The sequence below is a fragment of the Bubalus bubalis genome, chromosome 1 (assembly GCF_019923935.1).
Source record: "Bubalus bubalis isolate 160015118507 breed Murrah chromosome 1, NDDB_SH_1, whole genome shotgun sequence".
Classification (NCBI taxonomy): domain Eukaryota; kingdom Metazoa; phylum Chordata; class Mammalia; order Artiodactyla; family Bovidae; genus Bubalus; species Bubalus bubalis.
This window is the reverse complement of record NC_059157.1, coordinates 183,075,082-183,088,171: the sequence shown is the minus strand read 5'-3', so window position 1 is coordinate 183,088,171 and position 13,090 is coordinate 183,075,082. Positions and strand designations below refer to the sequence as shown.

The following is a 13,090-nucleotide window of genomic DNA, read 5'->3' as shown; positions in this document are numbered from 1 at the left end:
ATCATCCTCCTATAGCTTTAGTATCATTATGTCATTTGTTGTTTAAATTGATGTGTCCCTTGGATGGTGAATTGCAGGTTTTGGATATAAGAATGGCTCCAAGGATGCCCATTTCCCACCAACAGATGCATGACAAGCACACGACAAATGTTTGGTAAATGAACGATGAAGGAGTGAATAAATGAACTGATAGGAGAGTGAATTAATGAACACATAATTAGGCTGAGTACTCTTTGTGTGTGAAAATGAACTATGCCAGGATATGTGCTGCTGCTTAATACTGTGGGGAGCTGTGAGAAAAGTTTTTCCTTTTTCTAACGCTTAACAAGCAATTGTTCAAAAAAGTAGTGCCACATCCCCAAATCGCCTGTTTAGTTGTATGCTAGGAAAATGGAGTCCTCTGTAAATACACTGGTGGATATGATGTTATGGTTGGAGAGGAAACATTTTTTTAAAGGGGTGGAATCCATAGGATTTTTTCTGTATATACAAGACTAACATGGCCTGTGACTGCATGGAAATTGTGAGATATAACCAAAAGAGTACAGATGGAAGTCAGGCTGACCTGGGACTGAGTCCTCAGAGTTATCACCAACTAGCAGGATATCCTTTGGCGTGTCCTTTGCAGACCTCCCAATTAGGGAATGTAACACTGCTTTTGTATTCCGAAATCCAGTCCTGCCCTCATTCCGAGGCCAGGCTGCACAGGGGGTGCTCCTAGCCATTGCTGTGTGTGTAGGGGCTATAAAGGCACTCATGGGAGATACACAGGACTCCTTGCTGGCTTCCTCAGACTTCCTTCCTTAGAACCTTCTTTAGAATTTTCCTTAGACTACGTGGTGTTGCAGAAACTGCCACTTCTTTCCCTCTCTTCTTTACTTATATTCAGACTTGCATTGTGGCCTGTCAGCTCTCCTAGATATCCTTCTTGTGTTCCCTACACAGGCATGTCTCCTAATAAAATCCTGCTTGCATCATTAATTCTTTCTTGGTGTCTATTTCTTGGATTATTTGGACTAACACATGAAGTGACTTTAGACAATTACTTTATCTTTGAACCTGTTACTTCATCTGTAAAACAGAGTTAATAATACCTGTTACATGGATGCTATAAGAATGATTAACTGTGATCATGCTTGAAAAGCTCTTAACCCCATGCCTACAAATATGATGCTTAAAAAATGCCACTTTTATTCCCTTTCCCATCTTCTTTTTTCCTTTGAAAAGTTCCTAGCAATGGGTTTAAATCCCATTCACCTATGCCATGTGACCTGTAGCATTTGGGGACAAATGAAGTCTTAGTGTAATAAAATTGTCTTAATTATAAATTAAATTAATTATAATTATTAATTATAAACTTAATTTTAATTATAAACTTAATTATAAAATTGTTTTAATTATAGTCCTCCCTTCTTCTCATTAACTGTTTCTTAATTAGGGTGAAGTCTTACTTTCCATCCTCTCTGAAATCATTGATCTATTTAATAATGTGAGTTGAAAGGGAAAAAATAGCTTTGAGGGGAAATCTTATTAAGCTATATGTGCTAACTTTATTATTTTCTTCAATAAGGCTGATGCCAAACACTTTACCTTGTCATCCAGTTTCCGTGCATTGAAGGCAAGTTCAACATAGTCATCATTACCAGATAATTCCTCAGCAATCACCTAAAGGAAAAAAGCATTCATCAGGAGCAGTGGCAGTTGGACCACTCAACCCAGGGATTCATGAACAATTTGGCTGCTGTTTGATCCAAAAATAAACAAAGACTGACACCTGGCATGGAGTTTCCCACAATCCAGTGAATGTGGCACAGCATCTCCAGGTGTACAAGGGAAGTCCCTAGAACAAACCACAGAAGATAAGTAGACTTCACTGGTGCTGAGCATGAGAACATGAAATATGGGGTGTAAGCTGGAGGAAGAAGTTTTAGAGGAGTAATTAGGGAGAGCTTCTCCTTCAAAGGCCACACAGCACTGAACAGCGTGTCCATAAATAATTATATATATTTTCTTCTTTGGGAAGTGACCAAAAAATGAGGAGCAGGCAGCGATATTTCTCCACTGTTTTCTACCAGATCCGCAAAGGATTGTGAAATAAACTGGTCTGTATGGCCCTTCCAAAGGTTATAAGTTCATCAAAGAAAATTCTAATTGCAATACTTTAAAAACAACAGTCCCTGGACTTTTTGAGATGGAGAGAGAAAGAGGAGGGGGGAGAGGGAAGAAAGAGAACAAGGATCTAAACCCTTAACTCCAAAGAACAGAGAATTCTTGACAACAACTTTGACATAAATGAAGAGATAATAGTATCTAAAAGCCTGTTTCATAAAAAGTTCACTTCCTAATATTGAATAATGACTCTTAAACCCTTGAAGCAGAAATTTATGGGAAAAGGAGAAGAACAATGACAACAACAAAATATGGGAGCAGTGTAGTTGCATATAGGTTAAACTACTTCTAAGTCATGTTAAGACTTAACTATGCATTCAGAGGCCATAATGCCTCTGACCTTGTGGACACCCTTGTCAAAGTTATTATGTGAAGACATTGAGTTTTAATTTATCTCCATTCTATCTGAGCTAAACTTTTTCATTATGAGTTGCATTCATCTGTTTTGAGTACACTTTGGTAGCCTCAGGAAATTTTTATTTTATGCATAAAATTAAAGCTAAAAGAGCTATCTATATAGGGAAGGATCCCTCCAAAGGTGTAAGCACCTGAGGAGTAGAGAACATGGGTCCATACTTGAATTTTGTATGGACCCATGTTCTCTACTCTACAAAATTCAAGTCATTCTTGTGTTTTTGCTGTAAAACTCAAGAATGACTTGATAAACCAGGAATCATCATATTTAGGTTGTTCATTTGATTCTCTTTTGTCCTTTAATGCCTCTTATACTCCACTTGAACTATGGCCTTCAACTATCCTGTGTTATAGACATCTTTGTAAAGATGATGAAAGTTATGACTTTCATCTGCAAAGCCTAGAAAAATGTGCACATATTTTCAAGTGTTTTCCAGAAGCTATGGAAGTTGTTCTGACCCAAGGATCCAAGATCAAGAGGAGTTTTTAAATATTTAAAATTAGGAAGGAGATTGAGTTTTTATGGGCTGTGTAGAGAAAGGAAATTCCCAATACTTCTTAGAGAAAAGGTGGGAAGATGAGCTTTTGTTTTCCTGGGAAGGAACCATGGTAGATCTCATAACTGGGTTCACCATCCCAAGTCTTTTCTAGGACCGTGGGCTTTGGGTGTGAGCTTGTTAGAGCACTAGTGGCATCGTCAAAGACCATTTGAACCATTTGTTCATGATTGAAAATGGTAGTCATGAAACAGATCTGACATGACTGCATCATTTAAAATATCCAAACTGACAAACTCAGCTAAGTTCTTATGAGAACAGTCCTAACTTTACCAGTAGAAATAAAATAAATTCTTCCTTAAAAAATGGCTTAATTTTTTTTAATGAATCAGTCACTTTTGAGTTAAAAAGGAATGTTCAAAGAACTTGGGTTTTCCTCCTAAGGCAATCTGCCTTGCAAGCAACTCAAATTCTTCTGGCACTTTTTAAACCTATTGTTATTCTTTGCCCACACAACTAAATGGTTAGACTACTTTATCCTTCTCAAGATCTTCAATACAAGATGCCAAAATTTTAAATCCTGGAGTTCTTCTTGAGCATTGCATGTTTTATTTAGAAATACTTCAAGTTTTGCCCAAGAGAACATTCTGTAATGACAGACATGTTCTGTAATCTGCACTGTCCAGTATATGGATCTACTGAGCACTTGATATGTGGCTAGTGTAAGGAATGACTATTTGCTTTTATTTAATTTTAAATAATTTTAAGTTGAAAAATCACATGGCTATCAAACAGAACAGTGCAGCTCCAAACTATCATATTAAAAAGAAGAGTTAAATGCTAGGCTCTCTGATCATTAGGCAACAGACCAAACCTTGGACTAAATGCTATTAGATGTTTTTTCTCAAGAAACTGAGAAGCTGGGATAGGTAGCTTTGATAATTTGAAAATGCCAGACAATTCCATATTCTTACTATGATCAATAACTTCTTTCTTTGTTCCCTGCTAAAACCTATATTTAATTATAGAAGTGCTTAGTTGAAGTGAATGGCCTCACTTTCAAATCCTTTTTCCTACAATGAAAAGGTTAAAATTGTATTATTAGGAAGGAGAAAGATTGAAAAAAAAAAAAAAAAAAAGAGGTGACCGGTATAGCTGAGCAGTTATGGGATCAACCCCTAACATCCAGAGGGTCAGCTTCCCATGAGGCTGGGTTGGACCAGCAGGCTCCATCTGGGCACCTGAGGGAGGGCTCACCGTGATGGAAGATTTCCCTGCTGTGTTCCCATGCTTCAACAAGGATTTGGACAGCTTTCTCTGGGAAACAATCTGTATGAAGGAAACACAAGGTGGAGATACTAGTCATATATTTGCAAGTATGCACTTCAGTATTTTTCTTATAGAATTCTACATTTACACTTCTCCTTTAAACTATGACATCAATGTCCACTTATTTTCCAAGGTTCTTCTACAAACCTCTGCTAAATACAGGTCATTCTCTCCTTTCCTCTTACAGCCTGAGCTATGTGAGTGAAGAATAACAGATAATTTAGTCACTTAGGAGGTGGTTTAATCATTGCTGAGACATTTATATTGAAATTAGACAAAACATGTTGGATATGTAAATTAAAATAAAGATGATGTTTCAGAATGATCTCAAATTAGCACTAAAACCTCTGTGCAGAGTGGGGGATGGGGTGAATGGAGGAAAGAAACTCAAGGTCTAAATATATACCTCCTGTATCTATAACCTCTTGAGTTCTATTTTTAATATATTCATTATGAAGCTATAAAGTAAGTCATCAGGAGACTGATGTTCAGACAAGCCAAAAGGAGTAATTGGGGTCCTCTCCACAATTTGGTGTCAACTAAAATCATCAGTTCACTGGGAATTATTCTCATTAGAACCCACCCCATCCCCCTCTCATGTTCTTTTCTGGAAGGGAAAGATGGCAAGGCATTGAGACTCAGATGTACCCAATGATTTCTAAAGGAAACAAGGCTTAAAAGACTTGAGCGAAAGCCATGCTCTCAGGAGGGAGAAAAAGTCCCCAGTTGTTGTGGCACTTTCTATCTGCAATGGCCCCAGTGATCCTTGCTTCCTGGTGTTCTTGCCTTTGTTTAATTCCCTCTCCTGAGTGTTGGGTGGATCCAGTGATTTGCTTCTAATGAACAGAATACCACAAAAGTGACGGGATTTCACTTTGAAGATTAGGTTCTGAAATCACCCTGACTTCTTTCTTGCTCACCATCTCTCTTTCTCTGTCTTTGCTCTTCGGAATGCAGGCTGCTAGGTTGTGAACAGCCCTCTAAGAGCAGCCCACATGACCAGGAATTGATATCCCCACTCAACAGCCAGTGAGAACCAGAAGCTGATCTGCAGCCACATAGGTAAGCATGGAATAGGTCCTCCCCGCAGGTGAGCTTTGAGATAACTGTACCTTGACAATACCCTGTGAGAGACACTGGTCCAGAAGACCATTGCTGCAACTCCTGACACACAAATACTGTGAGATAATAAATGTTTTTTTTTTTTTAAAGATTTCAAGTTTTGGGATAATCTTTGATGCAGTAATCAGCAGAAGTACACATAATAGGGAAGGAGATCACTGTGAAAAGTGGGGGCATAACCTTATTCTCTGAAATCCTTATTTTGTCTCTGTGTTAGAGCAATATCAGGAGTGTACTAATATCCAATGCAAAAAAGCTCAGAGAACTTCCCTAAGCCAAGCAGATTGAACTATCCTAATGTTCAGTTTGCTATCCTCTGAAGAGGAAGGCGTGTTTCCATAAAAAAATCACTAGTGATGATGATGATGATGACATCAAGGAAAACAATGGGAGCTCCCATGTAAGAACACATATTATGTGGCAAGTGCCTTGTTCATTCCAAAAATAATTATTTAGCTCCTATTGTATGACAAACTTGGTGCTATGCCCTAAGAATAGAGTGGTAAGCAAAGTCAGATACAATCTCTGACTTCATGGAGCTTACATTTTCAGTAGAGGAGATAGCAATAAATCAGGGCTTCCCAGGTGGTGCTAGTGGTAAATAACCTGGCAATGCAGGAGGCATAAGAGATGAGGATTTGATCCCTGGGTCGGGAAGATCCCCTGGAAGAGGAAACAGTAGCCCTCTCTAGTATTCTTGCCTATAGAATCCCATGGACAGAGGAACCTGGCGGACTACTGTGCAAGGAGTCACAAAGAGTCGAGCATGACTGAAGCGACTTAGCACAAGCACAAGTAACAAGCCAAATGGTCAAACAAATATAACTTGTCACAAAGGAGAGATGTACTGGCCATGGTGGGGATGATGAATGGGATAATTGAGGGTGAACCATTTATAAATCTCTGGCAACAGGCCAGGTGAGAGGTAACAGTGACTGTGGAGATGGAGAGAAAAGACTGGATTTATGAGATAAATGTAAAATAGTCAAAATTTGGAAATGGATTGAATATGGAGAAAGTGGGAGGCATCCTAAAGGCATCATTGAATCAGACAGAAATGCCCTTCATTGAGTTGAGTCAATGAAGAGGATATTAAATTGGAAGGCAAAGAACAAAGTTTGAGGCAGAAAACACACTGGAGTAGGTTGATGAAGAGAAAAAGAGGAAGGAAATGGATAAGAAGGTAATTCTTTCAATAAGTTTTGCTATAAAGTGGGGAAGAGAGAATAGATCCTGTGGGGAAGGAGAAATTCAGTAAGATTTTTGTCTTAGTGGTCACTATGTTGCTAACTTTACAGCCCTATGAATTTGGTAGTATTAGTTTCTTTTGATAGAGGACCAAAGTTGGACACAGAGAGTTTAAGTAACTCTCCTATGGCTATAGAGATAAGAGGGGGTGTAGCTGGGATTTGAACCTGGGTCTGACTCCAGAAACTGACCCCCCAGTTACATTATATCTGGTAAGGAAACTCCTAAAAGAGATTCATAAAATGTCCACAGTGGGGTTTGTACTACATGTGTTTGCTTTTAAGCCCTAGATCTCATGTTAGTGCTTAAGTCTCAGTGTGTAAGCATGGAGAAGATGGTAAAGAAATAATTAAGTTAAACCTTAAGAATGAAGTAATCTAAAGACACTGGCTTTGGTTAAGCTCACTGTGGTTAAATGACTAAGAACACAGGTCTTCCATTGTAAATATGTAAGATATTTTCTTAATCCACTCATCTATTGGTGGATATATATGTGTATATATAATATATATATGATATAAGATATATATTTTAAATATATAATATATATATATTTAAATATAAGATATATATATTAAATATAAGATATATATTTAATATGTATATAATGGAATATTACTCAGCCATAAAAAGGAATGAAATTGGGTCATTTGTAGTGATATAGATGGACCTAGAATCTGTCATATGAAGTGAAGTAGGTAAAAAAGAGTAAAAACAAATATTAATACGTATATATAGAACCTAGAATAATGATTCAGATGAAATTATTTGCAGCTTAGGAGTAGAGACACAGATGTAGAGATTGGACATGTGGACACAGGGTGGGAAGGAGAGAGTGGGATGAACTGAGAGAGTAGCACTGACATATATACACTATCGTGTGCAAAATAGATAGCTAGTGGGAAGCTGCTGTATAATATAGAGAGCTCAGCTCGGTGCTCTGTGATGACCTAGAGGGGTGGGATGTGGGGATAGGGTGGGAAGGAGGCTCAAGAGGGAGGGAATATATGTGTACATATAGCTGATTCACTTTGTTATACAGCACCAACTAATACAACACTGTAAAACAATTATATTCCAATAAAATAAAATAGGTTTTTAATGTATAGCTATCAGTAAAATGACATGAAAAATTCAGATAATAAAGGAATTGGCTTTCCTTCCCATAGTTAATTTTGAACCCAAACTCCTCACCTTTCCCACCCTATCATTAAGAATGTTTCAGTGTTTTTAGTCTTATTGGCAAAATCATTATCCCCCTTACTCCATTCCCAGATTATCACTCATTGTAGAAAAGCTACCATTTCCTAGAATAATGTAGACATTATTTTTTTTTTTAACTTGAAATAAACCAAAGCACAGAACACAAACAGTAAAATGACATTAGGAAGACTTTCTCTCCAGGGGTGTTTAAGTAGTGGGGTAGAGGGGAAGACACATGAATAGATGACAAAACAAGAGTTATTGATAAGAAGTAGCCAGGTCAATATCTGTCTAAAGAAAGGCAATATTATGCCCCATTCCCAAATAAATCTGGTCTCAGGAATACTTTGGTCAGGAATTCCCTGTAGTCCAGTGGTTAATAATCCATCTTGCAAAGCAGGGGATGCAGGTTCAATTCCTGGTTGGGGAACTAAGATCTCACATGTCACGGAGCAACTAAGTTCAGATGCTGCAACTACTAAGCCCGTGCACTCCAGAGTCCATGCACCACAACTGGAGAATCCGTGTGCCTCAATGAAAGAACCCACATGAAGCAACAAAGAACCCACGTGATGCAACTAAGATACAACATGATAAAATAAATTTCAAAAAATATTTTGGTTCAGTGTCATTGTGTTCCATCCGCATTTGTTACCTATTCCAATAGCTCCCAATGACCCCAACAATCCTCTCAGCACTGAGATGATCCATGCATTGCGTTACCAGGTGTTGGTAGATTGCCTTTACAGATTGTGCCTTCCAAGATCCACAATCTCGTTGTTCAAGGAAGACCAATTATGATCTTAGGTCTCTCTTCTCACTCCTACTTAGCCAGTAAGTTAGTTCAGTCACTCAGGCATGTCCGACTCTTTGCGACCCCATGGACTGCAGCACACCAGGCTTCCCTGTCCATCACCAACTCCCACAGTTTACTCAAACTCATGTCCATCAAGTCAGTGATGCTATCCAACTATCTCATTCTCTGTCATCTCCTTCTTCTTCTGCCTTCAGTCTTTCCCAGCATCAGGGTCAATTCCAATGACTCACTTCTTCACATCAGGTGGACAACGTATTGAAGTTTCAGCTTCAGCATCAGTCCTTCCAGTGAATATTCAGGAGTGATTTCCTTTAGGTTCGACTGGTTGGATCTGCTTGCAGAAGACTCTCAAGAGTCTTCTCCAAAACCACAGTTCAAAAGCATCAATTCTTTGGCACTCAGCTTTCTTTATAGTACAACTCTCACATCCATAAATGACTACTGGAAAAACCATAGCTTTGACTAAATGGACCTTTGTTGGCAAAGTAATGTCTCTGCTTTTTAGCATGCTGTCTAGGTTGGTCATAGTTTGTCTTTGAAGGAGTAAGCATCTTTTAATTTCATGGCTGCAGACACCATCTGCAGTGATTTTGGAGCCCAAGAAAAGAAAGACTGTCACTGTTTCCATTGTTTCCCCATCTATTTGCCATGAAGTGATGGGACCGGATGCCAATGCTCTTAACTTTCTGAATGTTGAGTTTTAAACCAACATTTTCATTCTCCTCTTTCACTTTCATCAAGAGGCTCTTTAGTTCTTCTTCACTTTCTGTCTTAAGGGTGGTGTCATCTGCGTATCTGAGGTTATTGATATTTCTCCCGGCAATCTTGATTCCATCTTGTGCTTCATTCAGCCCAGTATTTCCCATGATGTACTCTGCTGCTGCTAAGTCACTTCAGTCGTGTCCGACTCTGTGCAACCCCATAGATGGCAGCCCACCAGGCTCCGCCATCCCTGGGATTCTCTAGGCAAGAAGACTGGAGTGGGTTGCCATTTCCTTCTCCAACGCATGAAAGGGAAAAGTGAAAGTGAAGTCGCTCAGTCGTGTCCGACTCTTTGCGACCCCATGGAGTGCAGCCCACCACGCTCCTCTGTCCATGGGATTTTCCAGGCAAGAGTACTGGAGTGGGTGGCCATTGCCTTCTCCAATGATGTACTCTACCTATAGGTTAAATAAGCAGGGTGACATTTTACAGCCTTGACATTCTCATTTTCCAATTTGGAACCAGTCTGTTGTTTCATGTCCAGTTCTAACTGTTACGTCTTGACCTGCATACAGATTTCTCAGGAGCAGGTCAGGTGGTCTGGTATTCCCATCTCTTGCAGAACTTCCCACAGTTTGTTGTGATCCACACAGTCAAAGGCTTTGGTGTATTCAATAAAGCAGAAGTAGATGTTTTTCTGGAACTCTCTTCCTTTTTCAATGATCCAAGAGATGTTGGCAATTTGATCTCTGGTTCCTCAACATTTTCTAAATCTAGCTTGAACATTTGGAAGTTCACAGTTCACATACTGTTGAACCTGACTTGGAGAATTTTGAGCATTACTTTGCTAGCTTGTGAGATAAGTGCAATTGTGTAGTAGTTTGAACATTCTTTGGCATTGCCTTTGCGACTGGAATGAAAACTGATCTTTTCCAGTCCTGTGGCCACTGCTGAGTTTTCCAAATTTGCTGGCATATTGAGTGCAGAACTTTTACAGCATCATATTTTAGGATTTGAAAGAGCTCAACTGGAATTCCATCATATCCACTAGCTTCATTCATAGTGATGCTTCCTAAAGTACACTAGACTTTGCATTCCAGGATGTCTGGCTCTAGGTGAGTGATCACACCATCAAGGTTATCTGGGTCATGAAGATCTTTTTTGGGTCTGGGTCAGAAGTTCTCCTGTGTATTCTTGCCACCTCTTCTTAATATCTTCTGCTTCTGTTAGGTCCATATCATTTCTGTCCTTTATTGTGCCCATCTGCATGAAATGTTCCCTTGGTGTCTCTAATTTTCTTGAAGAGATCTCTAGTCTTTCCCATTCTATTGTTTTCCTCTATTTCGTTGCACTGATCATTCAGGAAGGCTTTCTTATCTCTCCTTGCTATTAGTTGAAACTCACCATTTAAATGGATATATCTTTCCTTTTCTCCTTTGCCTTTAGCTTCTCTTCTTTTCTCTTCTGTTTGTAAGGCCTCCTCAGATAACCATTTTGCCTTTCTTTTTCTTAGAGATGGTCTTGATCACTGCCTCCCATACACTGCCATGACCCTCCATCCATAGTCCTTCAGGTACTCTGTCTATCAGATCTAATCCCTTGAATCTATTTGTCCGTTTCACTGTATAGTCGTAAGGCATTCGATTTAGGTCATACCTGAATAGTCTAGTGGTTTCCCCTACTTCCTTCAATTTAATATTTGATATTTGAATTTGATATCTGAATTTGATAATAAGGAGTTCATGATCTGAGTCACAGTCAGCTCTCAGTCTTGTTTTTGCTGACTTTATAGAGCTTCTCCAAATTTGGCTGCAAAGAATATAATCAATCTGATTTCTGTGTTGACCATCTGATGATGTCCATGTGTGGAGTCTTCTCTTGTGTTGTTGGAAGAGGGTGTTTGCTAGGACCAGTGTGTTCTCTTGGCAAAATGCTGTTAGCCTTTCCCCTGCTTCATTTTGTACTCCAGGGCCAAGTTTACTTTTTATTCCAGGTATCTCTTGACGTCCTACTTTTGCATTCCAGTTCCCTATAATGGCTCAGAGGGTAAAGCGTCTACCTGCAATGCAGGAGAGTATTCTTGCCTGGAAAATCCCATGGACAGAGAAACGTGGTAGACTGCAGTCCATCGGATCACAAAGAGTCAGACATGGCTGAGCAAATTCACTTCCACCTTCACTTTCCCTATAAAATATTTCCCTATGAAATAGATATCGGTTTTTTGGTGTTAGTTCTAGAAGGTCTTGTAGGCTTTCACAGACTCATTCAACTTCAGCTTCTTCAGCATTACTGGTTGGGCAATAGACTTGGATTATTGTGCTATTGAATGATTTGCCTTGGAAATGAACAGAGATCATTCTGTCATTTTTGAGATCGCATCCAAGTACTGCATTTTGGACTCTTTTGTTGACTCTGACTAGGAAGGCTACTCCATTTCTTCGAAGGGATTTTTCCCCATAGTAGTAGATATAATGGTCATCTGAGTTAAATTCGCCGATTCCAGTCCATTTTAGTTCACTGATTCTAAAATGTCGATGTTCACTCTTGCCATGTCCTGTTTGACCACTTCCAATTTGCCTTGATTCATGGACCTAACAATCCAGGTACCTATGGGTATTGCTCTTTACAGCATCGGACTTTACTTCCATCACCAGTCACGTCCACAGCTAGGTGTTGTTTTTGCTTTGGCTGTGTCTCTTCATTCTTTCTGGAGTGATTTCTCCACTGATCTCCCATAGCATAGGGCACCTGCTTACTTGGGGAGTTCATCTTTTAGTGTCCTAACTTTTTGCCTTTTCATGCTGTTCATGGGGTTCTCAAGGCAAGAATATTGAAGTAGTTTGCCATTCCTTTCTCCAGTGGACTGTGTTTTGTCAAAACTATCCACCATGACCCGTCCATTTTGGATGGCCCTACACAGCATGGCTCATAGTTTCATTGAGTTAGACAAGGCTATGCACAACATTCAGAAAATGAAGATCATGGCATCTGGTCCCACCACTTCATAGGAAATAGATGGGGAAACAGTGGAAACAGTGTCAGACTTTATTTTTCTGGGCTCCAAAATCACTACAGATGGTGACTGCAGCCATGAAATTAAAAGAGGCTCACTCCTTGGAAGGAAAGTTATGACCAACCTAGATAGCATATTCAAAAGCAGAGACATTACTTTGCCAACAAAGGTTCGTCTAGTCAAGGCTATGGTTTTTCCTGTGGTCATGTATGGATGTGAGAGTTGGACTGTGAAGAAGGCTGAGCGCCGAAGAACTGATGCTTTTGAACTGTGGTGTTGGAGAAGACTCTTGAGAGTCCCTTGGAATGCAAGGAGATCCAACCAGTCCATTCTGAAGGAGATCAGCCCTGGGATTTCTTTGGAAGGAATGATGCTAAAGCCGAAACTCCAGTACTTTGGCCACCTCATGCGAAGAGTTGACTCATTGGAAAAGACTCTGATGCTGGGAGGGATTGGGGGCAGGAAGAGAAGGGGACGACAGAGGATGAGATGGCTGGATGGCATCACTGACTCGATGGACGTGAGTCTGAGTGAACTCTGGGAGTTGGTGATGGACAGGGGGGCGTGGCGTGCTGC

The 13,090-nt window shown here is 39.7% G+C and overlaps 1 protein-coding gene across 2 annotated transcripts in view; it reads right to left on the bottom strand.

Annotated features, from left to right (window-relative positions):
• The window catches only part of CPNE4 (copine 4), a 684,585-nt gene that overhangs the window by 193,512 nt on the left and 477,983 nt on the right, over positions 1-13,090 (bottom strand). For both annotated transcript variants that reach the window (XM_025291737.3, XM_006057472.4), the window contains exons 4-5: positions 4,338-4,409; positions 1,591-1,665 (exon numbers count right to left, since the gene is read on the bottom strand). In XM_025291737.3, the coding sequence (XP_025147522.1) occupies positions 1,591-1,665; positions 4,338-4,409 (147 nt within the window). The remainder of the gene's footprint in view (positions 1-1,590; positions 1,666-4,337; positions 4,410-13,090) is intronic.